Here is an 18,648-nt window from a genome sequence, read left to right on the forward strand (position 1 = left end):
TGCGCCGTACGCCTCCCCCCACCTCGGCTTGCGCGGCCGCGTCGTTCCCCTCCGGCGATCCGTAGGATGCTGCCCTTCGACCCGCTGCGGCGGGGTGAGGGGCCGGGCGGCCATCTTGTGCGGGCGGGCGGCGGCGGAGGCGGAGGCAGCGCGGCCCGGGCCGGCCATGTCCTCGTTCTCGGAGTCGGCGCTGGAGAAGAAGCTGTCGGAGCTCAGCAACTCGCAGCAGAGCGTGCAGACGCTCTCGCTGTGGCTCATCCACCACCGCAAGCACGCGGCGCCCATCGTCTCCGTGTGGCACCGGGAGCTCCGCAAAGGTACGCACGGCCCGGGCCTCGAGCGGGGCCGGTTCTGCCCCCCGGGGGGGGGGGGGGGTGTGGGGGGCGGGCCCCGGGCCCGTTTCGCCGCCGTTGTGGCTGTTGGTCGGACGTGGTTTAATGAGCCCCGGGCGCAGGGCTGGGAGCGCCGGAGGGGTCGGCCGGGCCGTGGGGCGGAGCTGTACCGATCCCCGCCGTGCTCGATGCGCGGCCTTGGCTGCTTTTACCTGGTATCTTTGGGTTCGTGTTATCCGTTACGGAGTTGCACTGAGGGATTCGAGGCAAGCAAAGTAAAGGACGGTGCAGAGATCTCTAGCACCCGTGTGGCAGCGTCGCCCAGGAGCATTTTGTGCTTTATCCCGTGCAGATTCACTTAACTGAAGTTAACGGCTGGTAACTTCTCAGTCCTGAGGAGGGCAGGAGGTGCCTCGTGCCCGTGTTGGTGCCAGTGCCCAGGGGCAGGCGCCGTCCCCAGCCCTGGCGCAGGTGATGCTGTAGGAAGTCCTGGAGCAGCCTCTGTGCAGTTGCCAGTCGTTACAGTTACAGCACATTAAATGAACTGCCGAGAGAGCTGAGCGAGGCCTGCGGTGAAAACGAGCCTTTTGTTCTCTGTCTCGTGTGTGTTGCACTCCGGAGAGCAGCATCTCCCACCGGTTCTGTCTACGGGGCAGTGCAAACTGTGGTGCCAGGGTGGGAAAAGTTATGGGATGTGGAGGAATTGTCACATTGCCTTGACCCAGCATTGTCTGGAACGTTGTTGAGTGTCTCCAATGGCTTTCCCCTGCAGTTTCGCTCTGCTCTGAATCAAGTGGTTCTGTACTGAGGTTTTTTCCTTGAAGTTAGCTGATGAAAAAGCAAGTCTATTGTTCTATGAACTTGCTGGCGGGTTACAGCATCTTGTTTTAATTGTGTGTAAAACTTACCTCGTACATGGCTTTCTTCAGAAAAAAACAAAGAACAGCAGAAATAAGGGGGACAAGAACCACTTGTTCACGGCCTGGGCTGTGCCTTGGGAATGTGGAAATATTTAGAACTTTGTTTTTACGCTGAAAAGTTTTCAGCAACTTTGTTTAAACCATGTTAACGGGTCTGGGTGAAAGTGAAAAATAAATGCAAACTCTCTCACTTCTCCCCTCTCCTTTTTTTTTTTTTCCGTTTCCCAGCAAAATCGAGTAGGAAACTCACTTTCCTGTACTTGGCCAACGATGTCATCCAGAACAGTAAGAGGAAAGGCCCTGAATTTACCCGGGAATTCGAGTCTGTTCTTGTGGATGCTTTTTCTCACGTTGCCAGGTGTGTTGCTGGGTTATGTATTTTTTCATCTGGTCTCTCTAGAAATGTGCTTTCCTGTTAATCAAAGTTGAATTCAGTTGGATTTTGTTGGCCTGTTTCAGTCTCGGGGATGCTGGTGCTGTCTGTGCAGTGGAGGTTGGATTCTCACTGCTTTGTGGCCAGGAACTGTTTAATGTTAATATTCCTCCTGGGGCAAACTCTGGGTGTGACTCAGCCCCTCACAGCTTCCCCGCTGCTCCCTGCATGCAGCTCAGTGTGCTTTGTTACCACAGGCTCTTGCAGGTGTGCTGTGGGCACAGAAACTGAGTACTTGCAGGTGTGTGTTAAAGCCACGTAGTGAACGGTTCTCCCCATCGTCAGAAGGAGCTGGTGTTTTGGGTCACTGGGTTTTCCTCACTCATCTGGTTTGAGCAGTGGCTTTTTGTACCGTTTTGTCTGCTCATCAGTCTCCTCACTAGAGGAAGGAAGAAGTTGGTGCCTAAAAGGCAAGCAGTGATGCAGCTTCCAGCCTGTCAGAAATGGACTGTGCTGTAGCTAAGATTGTCTCTAAATGGCACAATAATTCCCATTATCTCAGCTAAACAGTCCTGTGTTGGGGTGTTTAGTGGTGTGCTTTCTGGGTGAGTGTGCTGTATGGCTGTATTTATGTGCCTAATGATCCAAACAACCTGCTTTTAATTGGGATGTTAGTGACTGAAACAACTGTTTAAAGTTAATACTCTGGCTTGTAAACATGTCAACTTGGGGGTGGTTTATATCTCTTCCTGTGAATCCTGAATGATGGCAAGTTCTTCCTTCAACGCTTTCCCTGCCCTTACTCTGGGTGGGAATGTGGGGCACTTTCAGGCAATCTTTGGTTCCAGTGAAAGGAAAATTGGCCACAAATATGTTTTGCACAGTTTGTCTTGGACAGTATGAGAAATTCTCTCCAAACATGCAGCTAGTGCAGCGGATGCAGCTGCTGGTTTAGAAGATGCTCTCTTAAAACATAAGGAATGTTTCTGAGTTGAATCATAATTATTTTCTAATCTTTGAACAGAGAAGCAGATGAGGGCTGCAAAAAGCCCTTGGAACGATTGCTTAACATCTGGCAGGAGAGGAGTGTGTATGGCAGTGAGTTCATTCAGCAGCTGAAGCTCTCGATGGAAGACTCCAATAGCCCCCAGACTAAAGGTAAATGTGTGTTGCTTTTCATGTGTGCTTTGGTTTTATACTGATGCATGTTTCAGTGGATGTTCTGTGAGGAATGGAGCTCAAGGCTCCTGCAGCTGAGCTGCTGCCAGAGCTGCTCATGGGGAACCTTCAGGATTGGCTTCAGAGGAGGCTGATTTTCCTTAAACGTGCAGTTCCAGTTTGCAGATATGTTGTCTTGTGACTTGTGAGTGGCAGTAAGTTGAACTGAAGCTTATGTCTGCTGCTGCTTCTGCAGCCGTACTGCTCCAGGGCCGCCCTTTGGTGTGAGCACGGTGAGTGGGGTGTGAGCACGGGTAAGGGAATTGCTGTGTCCACCTTGAGAGGTGAAAGTGTCCCACTGCCTCTGAGAGTGGTCAGCTGGGTCATTATAATGGGTTATTCATTATTGTTGATGCTTTCATTCTCATCCTGGTTTATTTTGCATAGTTACTATATTTTATTACGTTTCTTCAAGGACTTTTTAGTAACTGAAGGCTGGAATATATGCCCAGGAGCTGGGCTGGGCACTTTTCTTACACCAGCTGATGTCAGTTGGGGAAGACAAGAGCTTTGCATCGTTTAAAATTGTTATAAATTGTGGTTGGAACCTTACTGCTGCATGAGACAGATGTGAGGGACTGAGCAGAACCTTCTTGCATTTACTCTGCTTTTGTACGGCTGCAGCAGATCCTGCCTCTTGTCTGAAGGGGTTTAACTGGTTGAACTGTAGTGAAGGGGGGAGTAGATGAGTAACCTATGGGAGGGTCACTGAAAATCGAGTGTTTTGGTCAAGGGGATATTCGGCTACTCTGTAGCTGAAGGAAGTGTCCGTGTCTTCAGATTAGCTGAAATCAGGTTGCTGCTTTGACCACGTTTTGCTGTGCTCCCCATGGAGGTGTGGTATACTGAGAGCTGGCTCAGGCATCAGTGAAGTGCTCTTGGGCTGCTCTGAGGTGGTGAAAAGAGGCAGATGTGTCTACTGGAGATGGTAATTAATACAGAATGAATGTGAAAATTAGCATTAATATGAGACGTGCATGTGAAGACATACACCTGTGGCTGCAGATTCATGGGTTTTCACATGCTGCTTCAAGCAGAGTTACTGCTGAGGCCTTCAGGTTAAGCTGGAGACCAGCTGAGCTGACCAGTGAGTTGTCTGCTCTGTAACAGCACAGAGGAAGTCTCTGTTCTGAAAGGTGGGAGGGGAAGGTGCAAGTTGTACCTGTCTACACCCAATAGCTGGTGTTGAGGTTTCCCTGTGGCCTGGGAGCAGTGCATAAGAGCCTCTTGCCGTGAAAGAGGAGGATTTACATGCCAAAATTCCTGTTGAACTGATAATTGGGGATTTGAAACTGTTAATTCAAGGTATCCAGGTAAGAGTTTCCCAAGTGTTTAAGGTGTAATTTACAGAAATGATACTGTGTGTCCAAGGAACAGGCAGGGATTTCTGGGGGATTGGCCGCCTCCCCTTGCTCTGTCCCTTCCTCCCTTTGGCATCAATCAGCCCTGCTACTGTTACCTTTGCAACTTAAGAACATTTACACAGAATCGAACCCTTCTGAAGGTAACAGACCTCTCCCTGTGGGAAACAGAATGAAGAAATACAAATGTTTCAAGAACTGCCCTGTGCAGGACTTCACTTGGTGAGAAGCTTAATTCTTATCAGGGTCATAGGAGGTACTGATGTGGTATTTCTTGCATGAGGGAACAGCTCAGGCCTTTCCATGAGTGTGACTGTTGCTGCCTCCTTGCCAGTTCATTGTGTATATGGCAAAATCAACCTTTATTGCTGTTTTGCATGTGCGTGTTTGGAATACAATGCCAACATTAGAGGCCACCTGTGGTCATCCCTCTCTGTAGAGAGCTTAACCATCAGAGCATCTGCTACCATGGTTTTGAAGCAGAGATGGTTGAGGTGGGTAGATCCAGCATCCAAATGAGTTGCGCATGTATGTCCTTAGTTACAGAGGAGAAGAAGTCTCTGAAACGGACATTTCAGCAAATACAGGAGGAGGAAGATGATGATTACCCCGGGAGCTACTCGCCCCAAGACCCCAGTGCTGGGCCACTGCTGGTATGTGGACGGGTTTTGGGTGGGAGCAGTTCCCAAAGCCACCTCCTGTGGTGCAGCCACAAGGTGGGGCTGCCAGCAAGGGCAAAGCTCCTGGGAGGTTCAGCTGGGGTTGAAGTCCGTGGGAAATGGAACAGATCCTTCTTCATGTTGAAGTCTGGTGCTGCTCTGGGTGCTTTCAGGAGCCTGAAGTGAGCTCTGGGTCACTGCCAGTGAAGAGTCCCAGAGGACTGCTGGGACATCAGACTGTGTTAAATTCTTTGCAAGATCAGTGTGTGATCTCAAACCCAGAGTTTTACCAGGGCTAAAATTTGAGTATTTTTTGTAGGACATCTCTTTCCATGATCTATTAAAAAGCTCAACTGTTAATAGAATGGGAAAAGCAGTTCTGAGGAATTTGGTTTGAGGCTGATGTTAGTGGTGTGGAAAGAATCAGGATGAAATAGAGGGTCATTCTGACCCTACTTGAGGCAAAAAAATACGCATATGTTAAACCTTTGCATATTTGAACAGGCTGAGAAAACACGCCATCCATCTGGGAACTAAACACTGGAAAATGACAATAAATAACAGTTGTCAAAGAAATAAGTTGAGGGGGTTTGTTGTTTTTACCTCCACAGGCCTCACAGCTTATGGTTTCTCTTGATGATGAGCATTGTCTTTGTTACTGTTGGAAACCATCAGCAGTTTGCAGAGAAGCTGTAAATGTTCGCTATGGACTTCCAGAGTTTTCAGCTAAAAAATAATTAACTTTTTTGTTTTCCCTGTGTTTTTATTAGTTTCAAACTATTGAGATCTGGTTTAAACATCAGTGAGGGTGTTTGCAGGGCTGGGGGTCCCATTTCAAGGACAAGGGCACCTCTTTCTCCTGCACAGGGAGTCTCTTTCTCCCTTGTTTTGTTTTCTGAGCAGGGAGGAGATGTGGTGAGTCAGGAGCTCCTCCTCAGGCTGTGCTCATCTGCATCCTTTCAATTTAAGCCAGGTTATGATGTTCCAAGTATCTTCATTCAAGGTGACTCGTTTTTCCTCAGTGTGCTAAACCCACCAGAGGGGTGATGCGGAAGGGTCCAGTGGGGTTCAGGCTAGCTGCAATCAGGACAAGACAGGGTTTGTTTTAGCTGGGATAGCTGTTGTGGCATCAGAGCTCATGGCAGGTGACCATGCTAAATCTTCTGACCATGGAAACCTGACACAGTTTGGACTGATACGAGTTTGGATTGGTTTTGCTGTGTCAGAATGTGCCTTTGAGGCAGAACAAAATAGTGATGTAGCTCCTGCTAATCTGAGAGAAAGCATCAGGGGTGCTCAGCTGAGAGCTCCAGCTGATGCAGTACAACAGGCTGATGTGTGGTTGAGTACTTCAGCTTTGATTGCAGTGACCACTTCTCTTCATTGAAATGAGAAGTTTCCCACTGCAGAGTCTTAAAAAGGATGTTTCTACTGGAATTCCACATAAGTTCCTAAGCACTGGGTTCTTGTGAGCTTGGAAGCAACAGGTTCAAAGTTACTTGAGTAAATATTCCAAAGGCGGTTGCTCTCAGAGGTGGGTGACCTCGCATGCAGTGGCCACATCCCAGGGAGCGGTGTTAGTGGCTCCTGGTTTTCATGTTGGCCAACTTGTCTCCTAGACTGAGGACTTGATCAAAGCCCTGCAAGACCTGGAAAATGCAGCGTCAGGAGATGCCACCGTGCGTCAGAAAATTGCTTCCCTGCCTCAGGAAGTTCAGGATGTTTCGTTATTGGAGAAAATAACAGGTATGAAACTGGCAGGTGAATGAATTTGGGTGCAATAACTTAGAAATCAAAGTGGTTTTTTCTTTATACAAGGAGCTGTCACTTATTCAGTCCTTTTATTATATACTCTTGCAGCATCCAGCTGTGCAGACCACTGTGCAGTTCATGTTTGCTTGTATTCATGCATCATGAGCTCCTCAGAGAAAAGAGGAATCTCAAAAGTGCACACCATGATTAAATGTGAAACCCACCTGGTGTGTTCAGCTGAAAGTACAGCCTGATGGTTTAGTGTAATTAACCTCTTCAGAGGGTCTGACTTCATAGATTTGATCCCCCCTCGTGCCCTGTTAGTGACATCTCTGCAAGGATAAATGCAGTCAGGCAGGTTGGTGTCTACAACCACTGCTCTTGGGCTATTGGTGCTGCCTGTTTCCTGTATATCCCCTGTGATAAGAACTCCTATTTTCCTGTCAAGCCCACAGTGTGTTTGTGAACGAGATGTTGCTGTGTGTGTGGCAGTGTCCAAGCCAGAAGGTTTTACGCTTTGCCTCTAACTGTCCTGACGCTTGTGCCTGCAGACAAGGAGGCTGCCGAGCGCCTCTCGAAGACGGTGGACGAGGCGTGCCTGCTGCTGGCCGAGTACAACGGCCGCTTGGCTGCTGAGCTGGAGGACCGGCGCCAGCTCGCCCGCATGCTCATCGAGTACACCCAGAACCAGAAGGATGTCCTCACAGAGAAGGAGAAGAAGCTGGAAGTGAGTACTGGTGGCCTGTTGGCACTGGTGCCAACGGTCCCGTTTGTCTCCTGATCTGGGTATTTCAAGGGAGATAATTCTGGGTGTTGTCTTTCCATATGGAGTGAAACAGGGCTAAGAAAGGGGTGAAACAAATCTGGAGAAGGCAAATCTGTTCTGACATTCAGTCTAGTAGGTTTAATTCAGGTGGACGTGGAAGGTCCAGAGCTCCGTTCTTATTAAAGAAGAAAGGCTCATCTTTCTTTCAGTTTCTTCAGACTTACCCTATCCTTTTTATGAAATCCCCATTTCAAAAAAAACAACCTCCCTTTGCCATAATTATCTTTTTATTAGTATTGCTTGTTTGTTGGTGGGTGCCCTTCATCTGCTTTCCCAGACCCTATTTGATAAGGGGATGGAGTTCAAACAAGATCTTCTGGTATCCATCCTTTAAGAGCCACAGCCACTCATGCAGCTTGTGATAGTGTGAGCTGCTGCCGGGGACAAGCTGTTTGCTGCCATGACAAACCTCATCCTCTGGCAGCCCTGCAGGATGTGCTGGGGCAGATTTCATTCTGAGTGTTTTCCTCCCTGTGTGTGTTTATGCTGGATTTCCTCAGTGTTTTGTGACTGCGAACGTGCTACTTTTCCAGAGCTGGATTTTCCAAATCAGCCAGGCAGGTGCTGACTCTGCATTCAGGATTGCAGTGAGTAGTTGGTAACTCTCTCGGCTGGTTTAGCCTGAATTTCCTCAGGCGGAGCGTCTGTGTAACAACTGAGTCATTAAAGGCACTGTCAGACATGGGTATGGAAGGTGCTATGAACCCAAATCCTGTTTGGCACCTGGTTTATGAGCAGAATATAGTGGAAGTGTTAGGGGTTTTCCCCTTGCTGAAAGGAGGACACATGTCTAGTAGAAACACAAGTATATGTATAAATCTATAAATGCCAGACCTATTGCTGTTTACCCTTTCAAAAAGGCAGGAACAGGCAGCAGAGTGCTGCAGAGCAGTGTTTGAAAAGCCCAGAACAAGCCATAAATTTGAGTCAGTTTGAGAGTGTGAAATGGAGACATTCATCATGACAATGCTGAAATAAAATTTCTAATGCACTTGCTGAAATGTTGTGACAGTTGTGTTGGGCTATGTTTCGGAAAATGTCCTTTTGGGAAGGAATGTTACTTGAAAATTGTAACCGTGGCAGAGGCAGGAATGTCATACTGAAAAGGCTGAGCTACAGCAGGAATAATCCTGCTGATGGCAGCAGGACAGGCTGCTGGCCCACTGTTTAGTGTGAACAAGTGCTTTACCAGGTTGAAAACTAAAGAATGATCTGATTAACTGTCTGGATCTGATTAAATACCAATTTAGGTTGGATTTTGTCATGCTGCCAAACCAGGGTGGCCTTAGTGCTATAGAAATCTCAAATGAGTCACAGGAAATGCCACTCTCCTACTTGACATGAAGGCACAATTCATATTCCTGTCAAATCCCAGCTGAGGGCTGTTGCCTGATGAAAGCATTGCCTTGTTCCTGGGCTGTAGAGGGTTAATAAATGGAGGAAGATGTGGGTTGCAGATGTGACAGGCTCTATCTGCTCATCAGTTTTGTCTGAGTCTTTGATGTGCTGGCAGCACATACCGTTATTGATAGGCCTGGCTTGTCCTTTGTAGTGCTGAAAAGTATTTTATGAGAAGGAGCTGGAATTCTTGTGGCAATTAAGAACGTGTTAAAAAACAAACCATTTACTCAGGCAAAAGCTGAAATAAGAAAACAGCTTAAGCCAATGTAATCATACACATCTCCTCAGCATGTGCTTTGTTCTCTCGAGGGATCTCTTCCAGAATCTCTGCTGCTTCTGACTGTGAGTTTTGTGCAGTAAGTTCCCTGGCTCTGAGCTGAGGTGGCATTTCTAGGTGGAAGGTGGTTTGTTCACTTGGCTGTCCTAGTCCAGCCAAGGCTCTGCTTGGGGAGAGGAGTTTCTGTCAGTAACGTGGCTCAGGGCTTTAACTAAGATATGAAAATGTCTCATTTGGAAATCCCTAAATATTTCTGGTACTTTATTTACTCAAAAAGCAAAGTCTTTCACTGTGATAACAATGGAAGTAGCTAATCTGTGTCTTTTGAAAAGCAGCTTTTGCAGTCTAAAGAGCTGCAGTTGCTTACTAATCCTGTTAATGCTGTCCCTTGACACAGCAGATTCTCAGAACATGCATAAACTCAGTCTCTTGTGTGTCTGGTGGGATAATGCTCAAACCCCAGGACACAGAGAAAAGCTCTTCAGTTGAGGGACACTGCTGAGAAAGGTGCTGTTGGACAAGGAGCTACATACACTTCAGCATGGATACAGACAGGGGTGTGTAAGGGTTGCAACAGCATAGTGCTGGGAAGCCCTGGAAATCTGAAGGGAGAGAGGTGGTACAGGGCCTGAAGATCATGACACAGAGAAACTGCTTTTAGGGTAGCAATGGAAAGCATAGTAATTGGGACTACTTTATCTGGGGGTGAGATCGGGATCATGTGCTTGTAGTGTAAAACAAGAAGGCAGAGTTCTTTTAATTCTGACAGTCAGCAAAAGCAGCAGGACCAAAGCTGATGCTGAACAGCCTGTGACAGGGCATATTTTTAAGGGTGACTGTTCCTTAGGCTAACTCACTGAAAGGTGTGGTGGGGCTGTTGTTCACAACACTGGATTTCTGTTTAAATGTGCTTCAATCTCGGGCAGCTGCTGTGTGATCTTCCATGGCCTGGACAGCATCGGAGACTTTTATAATAGTAGGTGTCAGGAAATAAAATCCCTTTTCAGACAGGCATAGAAACTAGAACTGGTGTTCATAAGGATGAGGTGAGGTGGCTTCCCATCTCACACAGGTATTTACCTGCCAGTGGAAGTTCTCTGATTTGGGTTATTTTTGGCCATGGCTGCCCCTGTTTTAGGGTACAAGCAGCTAGGGGGGGTTTTGTCCTTCAGCACCTGAGTCTGCAGAGCTGTCTTTTGAAGCCCTCTGTGTGCTCGTCCTGAATGCATGGCAGGCGAGAGGAAAAATCCAGGAAATGCAGGGGAGAATTCCCATGTCCATGTACCAGGTGACTGCAAAAGGAAGTCAGTGAAATAGATGGGACTAGAACCACCACTTGAAAGTAGAGCTGGAAAAAGGCAAATTGTGTGGAAGCTGTATCTGAAATGACCAGTAATGACAGGACGTCTGGGGAGAGTTATTTTCTTGTAATGGGGAGAAGAGGGAAAAAGTAAAATAGAGGGGAATGTGCTTTTGGAGTTGTTTTGATTTGCAGTTAGTGCTGATGAGTTCTTCCCCATGTCCTCCCAATACCTTCTGGATCTGCCTTTGTAAAAGGTGATATGAGGAGCATACTCAGCATGTACAGTTCGTTCTGTGTAGTGCATTGTGGCGGGGGTGTGTGTACACAGCTGTGTTGTGTGTGTGCATATGTATGCAGATGCGGAGAGCATGCTGTATCCAAGATCCAGGTTAGGGGAAATGTCCTGATTGTTGACTGCACCTGACAGGTTGTGACTTGAATCCTGCTGGGAGTTGTGGGGCATTCACATCTTGGGGCCTTTTAATATTCATGGCTTCAAGGCACCTTTAAGAAGGTATTAAAACTGTGCCCATAGGAACCTGCAAGGCCTCTTTGGCAGTGCATCTCTGCAGGCTGAAGTGCAGTCTCACTGAGCTGCTTTTTCTGGGCCCTGCACATCTTCTTGACATATGATGTAGTTCAGGGGGTTAATGTGCAATTTATTGCTGTGCTTCTTCCACCGCTTCAGCTTTTGCTGCATGTCGATGTTGGATGCCTTTATGGCTGCAGCTTTCCTCTCAAGAATTCCTGGGCTCTGGTGTGTTCATTTCAGTGGTTTAGGCAGGGATCAAGAGGTGAAGTTTTAGTTTTTCTGCCAGGAAAGGAAACTGATGGTGTTTCTCATGCATGTGGGTAGCAGGAGGGAGCTGTGGGAGCCAGGCAGCAGTTCATGCACTCACTGAGAGGGTCGTGACTCTCTGCTTTACAAAACTTCTCATTTTTAGTAATTGTTTCCCAGTACTCTTTGCATTGGTCATTTCTTGTAAATACACTGTCAGTGGGACATTCTTATTTAACATGTTTTAGTGAGTGCGCTTGAGAAGTACTTTAGGCTAAGAAGCAAGCAGCGAAAGCTGAGGGGTACCCAAGCGAGCTGCTATAGTAGAGCTGTGTGTTTCATGGTTTTAAATAGAAATTTTACATGAGCATATATCCCTCTTTGCTCTCGAACTTCACTCTCTTTTTTTTCCCATCTCTGTTGACCCTCTGGTGTGTTTTCCCTGACTTGTGAGGTCTTTCCCTTTCATACATCCAGCTCAAGCAACAGCACAGCAGAGCAGATGGACTGGCTGCTCTTCCTCTTCACTTTCTAGATCCTCATTAACACCCAGCCAGCTGGTTTTCAGTTGATGCAGTTCCTGTGATAACTTACGACATGTTACTGCCTGACCTGGCACAGGAATGGAAGTGTCCAGGGCACACTCTAAGCTAAAATAAGATGAAGTCTGTGCTGTGTAACTGGACAAGGTGAACCGAGTCGTGTGGAAGGAATTCCCTGTCGTATCCATTAGTCAGTTTTATAAGGTTCAAGCAAAGCTTCCTGTGAATGAAACACTCTGTCAGATTCATTCAGTGGGGTTTAACTCTGATTTTTGCATTTGTTTTGAGGACTTGGGATCTGTCACTTTGCTGCTGTGGATGTAGGATGCTGCATACGGGAAGGGAATGTTGATTAACAAAAGCATTCATGTGGCACAGCGCCAGAGTATTTCTGTATCATCCTCAAGCTCCTGCTTACAGCAAAGATCTCATTATTTTGTCTAATAGAAGCAAATAGCATCCAAGTACTATTAATCTTAATGAAAGCCTACCTTCAGCAAGGCCATCAGCTGGAGATGGGGCACAGACAGGATCGTGGGAGGCAGTGACTGCTTTCAAGTACACTTCATATTCTTTCCGCTTTATAGAACAGAGGGGCCTTAAGAAGGGATCTGCAAGATACAGTTTCAGAGCATGTCATGGGCTACGTGAAGAGCATGGATTCCCATGAAATCTGCTTCCAGAGTCCGTGGTGGCAGAATGTGGCCACAGCTGGAAAAAGCAAAGCCCCTGAGCTTGGGAGAGGGTTACGTGTGTCTGCTTCTGCTTGTTCTCGAGAGCAGCTGTGTGTTACTGAGAGTGCAGATGGCAAATACAAGTGAACGGGCCTTGCACCTCCTACGAAGGGTTGCACGTCCTCGTAGGTGCTGCTTATGTGTTGCAGCAGGACTTCAGGATTCCTCACTGGTAAGAGCAGCTGTCCAGCAGGGTTGGGAGGTCTCCAGGCTCTGCCCTGATGCCCATGTTCAGATGCTTCCCTTGCTGGATGCTGTGTGGTGGGGCTCCAGCATGGTCAGCACTGTCTGGCCAAGCTCTGGCTCTTGGGCTGTGGTGTTCTCAACAGCTCTGCCACAAATCACACAATGTTTTGATACCAGAGCAGATGGAAAGTGTTAAGCATGCAGAGCAGTCTGTGTTGTGTATCCAAGCTATCCAGCAAGAGCTCATCTCTTCTAGGAAATCTTGGTTCCTGGATTACTCCCTTAGAACATCGTTCCCATTCCTGAATTCAGGGACATTTTTCTGAGCCAGAGGCTTTAGTGGTTTGGGGGTTGTTGCTCCTTTTCCAGTTCTTCTGCAACAAAACCAATCTGCAGCTACTCACTCTTGACACTGGCATTCTTGAGGAAGTGCTGCCCTTTCTTTCCTGGCTTGATATCCATCACTCCCTGACAGTCCTGAACTACGGCCTTTTAGTTTACTGCTTCTTTTAAGACAGTTTTCTGGGGTCTCTGATCCAGCCTCTTCCACCTCCTCTCTGTGAGCATTTGGAATACAATAATACAGTAACTATTTTTGCTGTCTCTGTCCCATGTGTGCAGGAGCCGGTGCTCTGCTCTCTCCCTGCCCCACATGGAGCAGAACACTCCTGTTACCAGCCCACTTTTCCCCCTCCGCTGGCTTCCCCATTCTCCTGGAAGGTGTTGGAATGCAGCACTGCCCTGGCTTGCCTCTTTACCTGCTCTCACCCTCTATTCATGCTTAAAAATCTGGGGTGATTTCCTGGTTTTGTTCTGTCTTCATAATGTGACTTTCTTGACTTGTCTCCCTGTTTATGTATTTCCCAAAATGGAATGGCCAGGGATGTCAGGCGTCATTAGTTTGATCCTGGTTTTGTCTTTCACTAAATCAAATCCTCACAATCCTAAATGAAGGGGTGCACCTTCTCCTGAGCTGGTTTTGTTGTTGCCCTCCTCCAGCCTCAGAACAGTGCACTTGGGTTTAAAGAGCTGGTAGAGCTTTGTTTGAACTTGACCGTATCCTGTGCACATTACAGAAGTGTTTGTTATGGTGGTGAGTTAACTCACTGAGCCTCATAAAAGGATTCAAGTTTGAAACAGGCTGTTACAGAACATCCTTACTTGGTGCTGGCAGGAATTTATGGACTATTTCTGTAGCTGTTGCGGGTATGTGAGTTGTGGTGTAGGGGTATGCGAGTTGTGGAGGCTGCCTGTGCTCTCACTGTTCTAATTCAAAGTCATGAAACACAGCGAGTGTAAACTCCTTGCTTGTAACCCCACAGGAACTGCTGCGCTTTGATATTTGGGGAAGGTGAAGAGACTTTTCCGTCATTGAGAAGGTCAGAAAGGCTGGATTAAAGCTGTAAACGCTTCAGAAAGATGTGATTAAATGTGTGCCTTGTTTTGTTTGATCTTCAAAGATAAACTCCTCTCTTTGTCAAGTAATTAAGAAATGAAAAGTGAGTGAATATTACAGCAGACTCTATAGAAGCCCCTTTTGTGTGTGATTTTTAAGCTCATGCTTTCCTGCATTCTGGAGCTGCCATGGAAAATAGGCCATGGGTAAAGATGGGAGCATTCCAAAAGACACGATGTGATACTGGGGTTTTATTACTTAAACAGCTGTGTTTTAATTAAAACCTGGCTTTTGAGACTGTTTTAAAGTTTTGTGATTCTAAACATTTATGTAAGTTACCTAAAAATCAGTCTTTAATGGAGCTTCTGCATTGGGTAACATGGATCTGCTCTGAAATGGCCTTAACCAGAACTCACTAATGTACAATTCATTCTTTCAGTTTCAGGGTCCAAACTCTTCCTCTGTCTTCCCATTACTAAACACTAGCCACTGTTAGCTGTGTCTCTTGGCTCACAGAGGTTTCTGAAGCTGCATCGGTATTTCTTGCTGGATTTTTTAATGCTCAATCCAGGCCTCATTTGTGGAAAAGCCACTGCAAGCTTCCTCTTAAGGGGTTCCTGCTTTTCCCCTTTATAATAAAATTCTGAAAACTTTGGTCTCTGCATTTTGTTTGGTTTCAGTCCAGCGTGGATGAGTCTGTCTGGTTTACATGCAATGATCGTGCGTGTGTTTCAGTGTTTGCTGGCATGCCAATGGCATGGTAAGCTGCTGGGGTTGCTGATGTGAGTTGTCCAACAGCTTGTGGAGGAGACCCCATTTCACAACCAAACTCGGGCTTGATTTAATGACCTGAAAGGGAAAAATTGATTATTTAAATAGTCAAAATTGATCAGGCTTAACATAAAAAGAGCATTTTAGCAGCACGGATGACAGGGTCTGTGGTCATGCCAATGGTTGCTCTGAGAGCTAATTCCCCACCACCTTCCCTTGGAATTCTCACCTGGAAGATACTCATGGCTTAGCTAAAAGCACTGTTAATGGACCTGTGCTTAATCTCCATTCTCTTGTCTCTCTCCCTCAGGAATATAAACAGAAGCTTGCTCGGGTAACCCAGGTCCGCAAGGAGCTGAAATCCCACATCCAGAGCCTTCCCGATCTGTCACTGCTGCCCAATGTTACGGGGGGGCTGGCACCTCTGCCGTCTGCTGGTGACCTGTTCTCAACAGACTAGAACAAACGGTGTCCCAGTTCCCAATACTACCAGCAGAAGTGAGAAGACTGGTGTAGACTGGAACTCTGGCCCGCCAGGATCTCCAGTGGGAAGGAACCTGCAGACCCTGCTTTGCCCCTTGGCTGCTCGTGCTCCCCTGGCTCATGTTGAGGGGAGAGCGAAGAGCGAGGCTTTGTGAGCTCCACAGCGAGTGGGGACAGTCCCATCTAGGCAAACTTTAATCCTGTTTTTCCATACTCTTTAGTTGCTGTTTGCTCTTAGCACTCGTTACCCCACAAAAGTTGTGTGAAACATGTACATACATACCTGGGATGTTTCCAAAGGAAGGCTGACCCATCACGCTGCTCCTCTGTAGAAGTATCCTGTTGTTTCTGGAGGAGTCTGGCCTGTTTTCACTGGGTTTGAGCCTGGTCTCTGGAGCAGGAGTGGCTGATGGGCTGCCAGGGCCGAGTGCGTGTGCTGCACCGCGGGAAGAGGTGGCTTCTGCTGAGCAGTGGTACAGAGCAATGTTATTCTTAAGCCTGCAGTTCCTCAGTGTTGTGGGACTGAGGTGAAGATCCTTCCTGTTTGGCTTGTACAGAAATTGAAACTCACCACAGGCAACAAAAATGAGCAGCCTTTCTTTGTGAATTAGAGATAGCTTCAAAACTTACACAGCTGAGCAGCGCAGAGCTGGGTATTGCCTTGGTGAGAGGGGAAGGAAGGTCTGTTCTAGCTGCCCTAGATTTATACCACATTTTTCCTCTTCATTACGCAAAATATGATGCTCCCAAAGCTTTGGTTTAACGACTGGAGAGGCTGGAAGGGTGCATTGCAGCTGCTGGTGGCCCTGTGACCAGCACCTTCATTGACTCTTGGAATGGCTGCGTTGAAAATACTGTTCTATTAATTCTCTCCATAGCTTTAGTGAAGTTGTTTGATGCACAGAAGTTAAATGTGGTATAAATATTTATTTATATAGAACATAGGCCCATATATATGCACATACCCTGTATGCACATGTACCATGTCCCTGCGTGTAGATATTAGAAGGATGTACTTAACGGATGTACTTAATTTTGTGTCGCAGATTATCGTGGGTTGAGTTTTATAATCAGGAGAAGTAAAAAAAAAAAAGACAAAAAAAAAGGAGAAAAGGCAAATTTAAAATACTTAATTCCATTCTGTTGCTGGCTGATGGCTTCGTGCGGTGCCTGGCGTTCCAGTTCGGTTTGTGTGTTAGGTCTGACAAGCTGGACTGTGATCACTGAAAACCATTCCAATCTGGATAACCATTCTGTTCCGGTCTGGATAACGCTTCCATTGCAGTTTAGCACCCCTCACTAGGAAACCTTTACAAAACCTTTTCAGTTTCTGGCAACGCTGGACCTGGGAGTGCAGGTTTGGTGGCTGAGGTGAGGCTGTGTCTGCACCTCCCTGTCAAGGAGGGGAGAGGAGCCCTGTGGAAATGCAAAGCTGGTTCTGCATCCTCAGTTTCTTTCACAGGGTGTTTGTAGCCCGCTCAGTGCTCAGTTAAATGGGTACTGCAGCGTTTGCTGGTCATGAAGCTGGTCAGAAGCTCTCATCCTTTCCCTCCTGACCCTTCATTTGTCCTTGTTTGAGTCTCCTCACCCCCCACGGCCCAGCACAGAAACGTGGTTTTTCTCTTCAGTTTACAGGGAATCCTTCAGTGGCAGGACTGTTCCCCCGGTGAGTCCGTGTGATTGTGCAGCCCCCATGGTCCAAAGCGATGTAGGTAAAGCACAGCGCGTCCTCTGCTCTTGCCAAAAAGGAAGAAACAAACCCCAAACCTCGCGAGCCCAACCCAGCGCCTCAGCCCTGCTGCCAGGGCTACCCCGGAGCTGTTTGAACCAAGAATTACTTCAGCTGTTGATGGAACCTGTGTCACTGAGGACAACAAAGCTGTCAGCAAACAATGAGACAGGCAGAGGCGCTGGCACCGCGGGCTCCTTCCTGGGCAGGTCTGTGGGAGTTGGGTTTTAATTGAAATGCTTGGATTTCTTTCCCCCAGTACATGTGTGTGGTTTATTTTGCTTAATTTAAATGAAGTCTCATGGGTTTTAATTTTATTCGTTTTCCTTTTTGGGCAAAGGGCCTCTGGTGAGCTGGCGGCAGCCTCGAGGTTGAACAGATTCCCCCAAGCTGTGTCTTGTTTTTGTTTTTTAACAAAAGCTTCAATCTGTATATGAACCAATGTAGGAATTAATTTAGACATATAGGCTGCCTGTTGTGGCAGCAGTATATTCTCAACTGTCTCATAGATATCTATTTTTGAATAAAGAGGGTGTCCTTGAGTGGTGCTTTGACTTTTTCTGCCCTGCAGGCGTTGCTTGGGGTTTGCCCTTGGATCTGGGGTGGCTGGGGACATGGAGGATCCCTGGAGCTGCCGTGGGCAGTCCCATTGCCAGCGGAGTAGCTGCTGAGTTCATAAATAATGAATTCGGGTTATACGGGGGACATGTGGATAATGACTCCTGGGGAGAGTACAAAAGCCAAACTGAGCAGGCTGCTGGAGGGCAGCAGGAGGTGCAAAGCTGTTTCTTCACTTGTGTGTTCGCAGGGCTCCGCGTGCTGCCCTTAGCAGGTTTATGAAAGGCTGCTTAAATGGATCAGTGCAGGCACTGCTATCACGTCCAGAGGTTTAGGGCCTCGTCTCTTCCTTGTGGGAAGAGACAAGCACTGACCAAAAGCTGCCCCTTCTGCTGCGGGTGCCTGGCTGGCTCTCACCACTCCCCTCGCTGGTCTCTGTGTGTGAGTCCAGCCCCAGCAGGATGAGGACCTGCGGAGCAGCAGAACCAGGACTGAGCCCAGTGGCTGTGCTGGTCCCTCCTGGGGCTGTGTGAGGGTCTGAGCAGGCCCAGACAGGATGTTGGAGCTGTAACTGCTGGGTGGCCACCCTGGGGGATGCATTTCTCCGTGGTGTCTCCTGTGGCCCTGGGAAGGGGGTATGGCTTCCCATGGGAGCTCTGCCAGCTGGGTGTTACTGTGTGCTTTGTCTCCTGGTGCCTCAGGTGTCCTGTTGGTTCAGTGGGTGTAAAACGTCCGTGTTCTCGGAGCTGTGCAGAGGCAATGGGATGTGAAACTCCCACTGCATCCTGCTCGTGTGTGCTCTGATTTGTGGGAGTTTGTTCCAGTCTCGATCCATCACAGAAGGTAAGGTAAAGGTCCTCAAGTCTGAAATGAGCTCACAGTGGCTTCCTGAAGTCAGCAGCTCCAGCCAGCCGATGGGTGTTAAGAACCTCTCCCTGACACGTAAACACTCACATCACCTTGGCACTTGGGCTAATACTGGATTGGAAATTCTCCCGTGCAATGGGTGCTGTAAATGTTCAATTTGTAATTTATCTCTGGTATGGCAA

At 47.6% G+C, this 18,648-nt stretch overlaps 1 protein-coding gene across 3 annotated transcripts; it reads left to right on the forward strand.

Moving 5' to 3' along the window:
* The first annotated feature begins 82 nt into the window (after positions 1-82).
* Positions 83-17,583, forward strand: RPRD1B (regulation of nuclear pre-mRNA domain containing 1B). 3 transcript variants are annotated; one of them, XM_065691648.1, is made up of 8 exons: positions 83-317; positions 1,481-1,610; positions 2,650-2,783; positions 4,745-4,857; positions 6,483-6,609; positions 7,167-7,342; positions 13,985-14,041; positions 15,140-15,226. In XM_065691648.1, exons 1-7 carry the CDS (start codon positions 167-169, stop codon positions 14,015-14,017), a joined length of 864 nt encoding a protein of 287 aa, XP_065547720.1. In that variant the 5' UTR covers positions 83-166; the 3' UTR covers positions 14,018-14,041; positions 15,140-15,226. The 3 variants fall into 3 exon arrangements, with proteins under 3 accessions (XP_065547720.1, XP_065547721.1, XP_065547718.1); XM_065691649.1 differs by lacking the exon at positions 15,140-15,226 and adding an exon at positions 14,498-14,714; XM_065691646.1 differs by lacking the exon at positions 13,985-14,041 and having other exon boundaries at positions 85-317; positions 15,140-17,583.
* Positions 17,584-18,648: the final 1,065 nt, after the last annotated feature.

Source organism: Lathamus discolor, chromosome 11 (assembly GCF_037157495.1).
Source record: "Lathamus discolor isolate bLatDis1 chromosome 11, bLatDis1.hap1, whole genome shotgun sequence".
Lineage (NCBI taxonomy): Eukaryota > Metazoa > Chordata > Aves > Psittaciformes > Psittacidae > Lathamus > Lathamus discolor.

Bases quoted from the DNA above. Each gene is read 5' to 3' on its own strand.
- RPRD1B (XM_065691646.1), top strand. From the start codon at position 167: ATGTCCTCGTTCTCGGAGTCGGCGCTGGAGAAGAAGCTGTCGGAGCTC. The intron at 2,784-4,744 runs GTAAATGTGTGT...GTATGTCCTTAG, and splicing joins CAATAGCCCCCAGACTAAAG to TTACAGAGGAGAAGAAGTCT. The intron at 6,610-7,166 runs GTATGAAACTGG...TTGTGCCTGCAG, and splicing joins GTTATTGGAGAAAATAACAG to ACAAGGAGGCTGCCGAGCGC.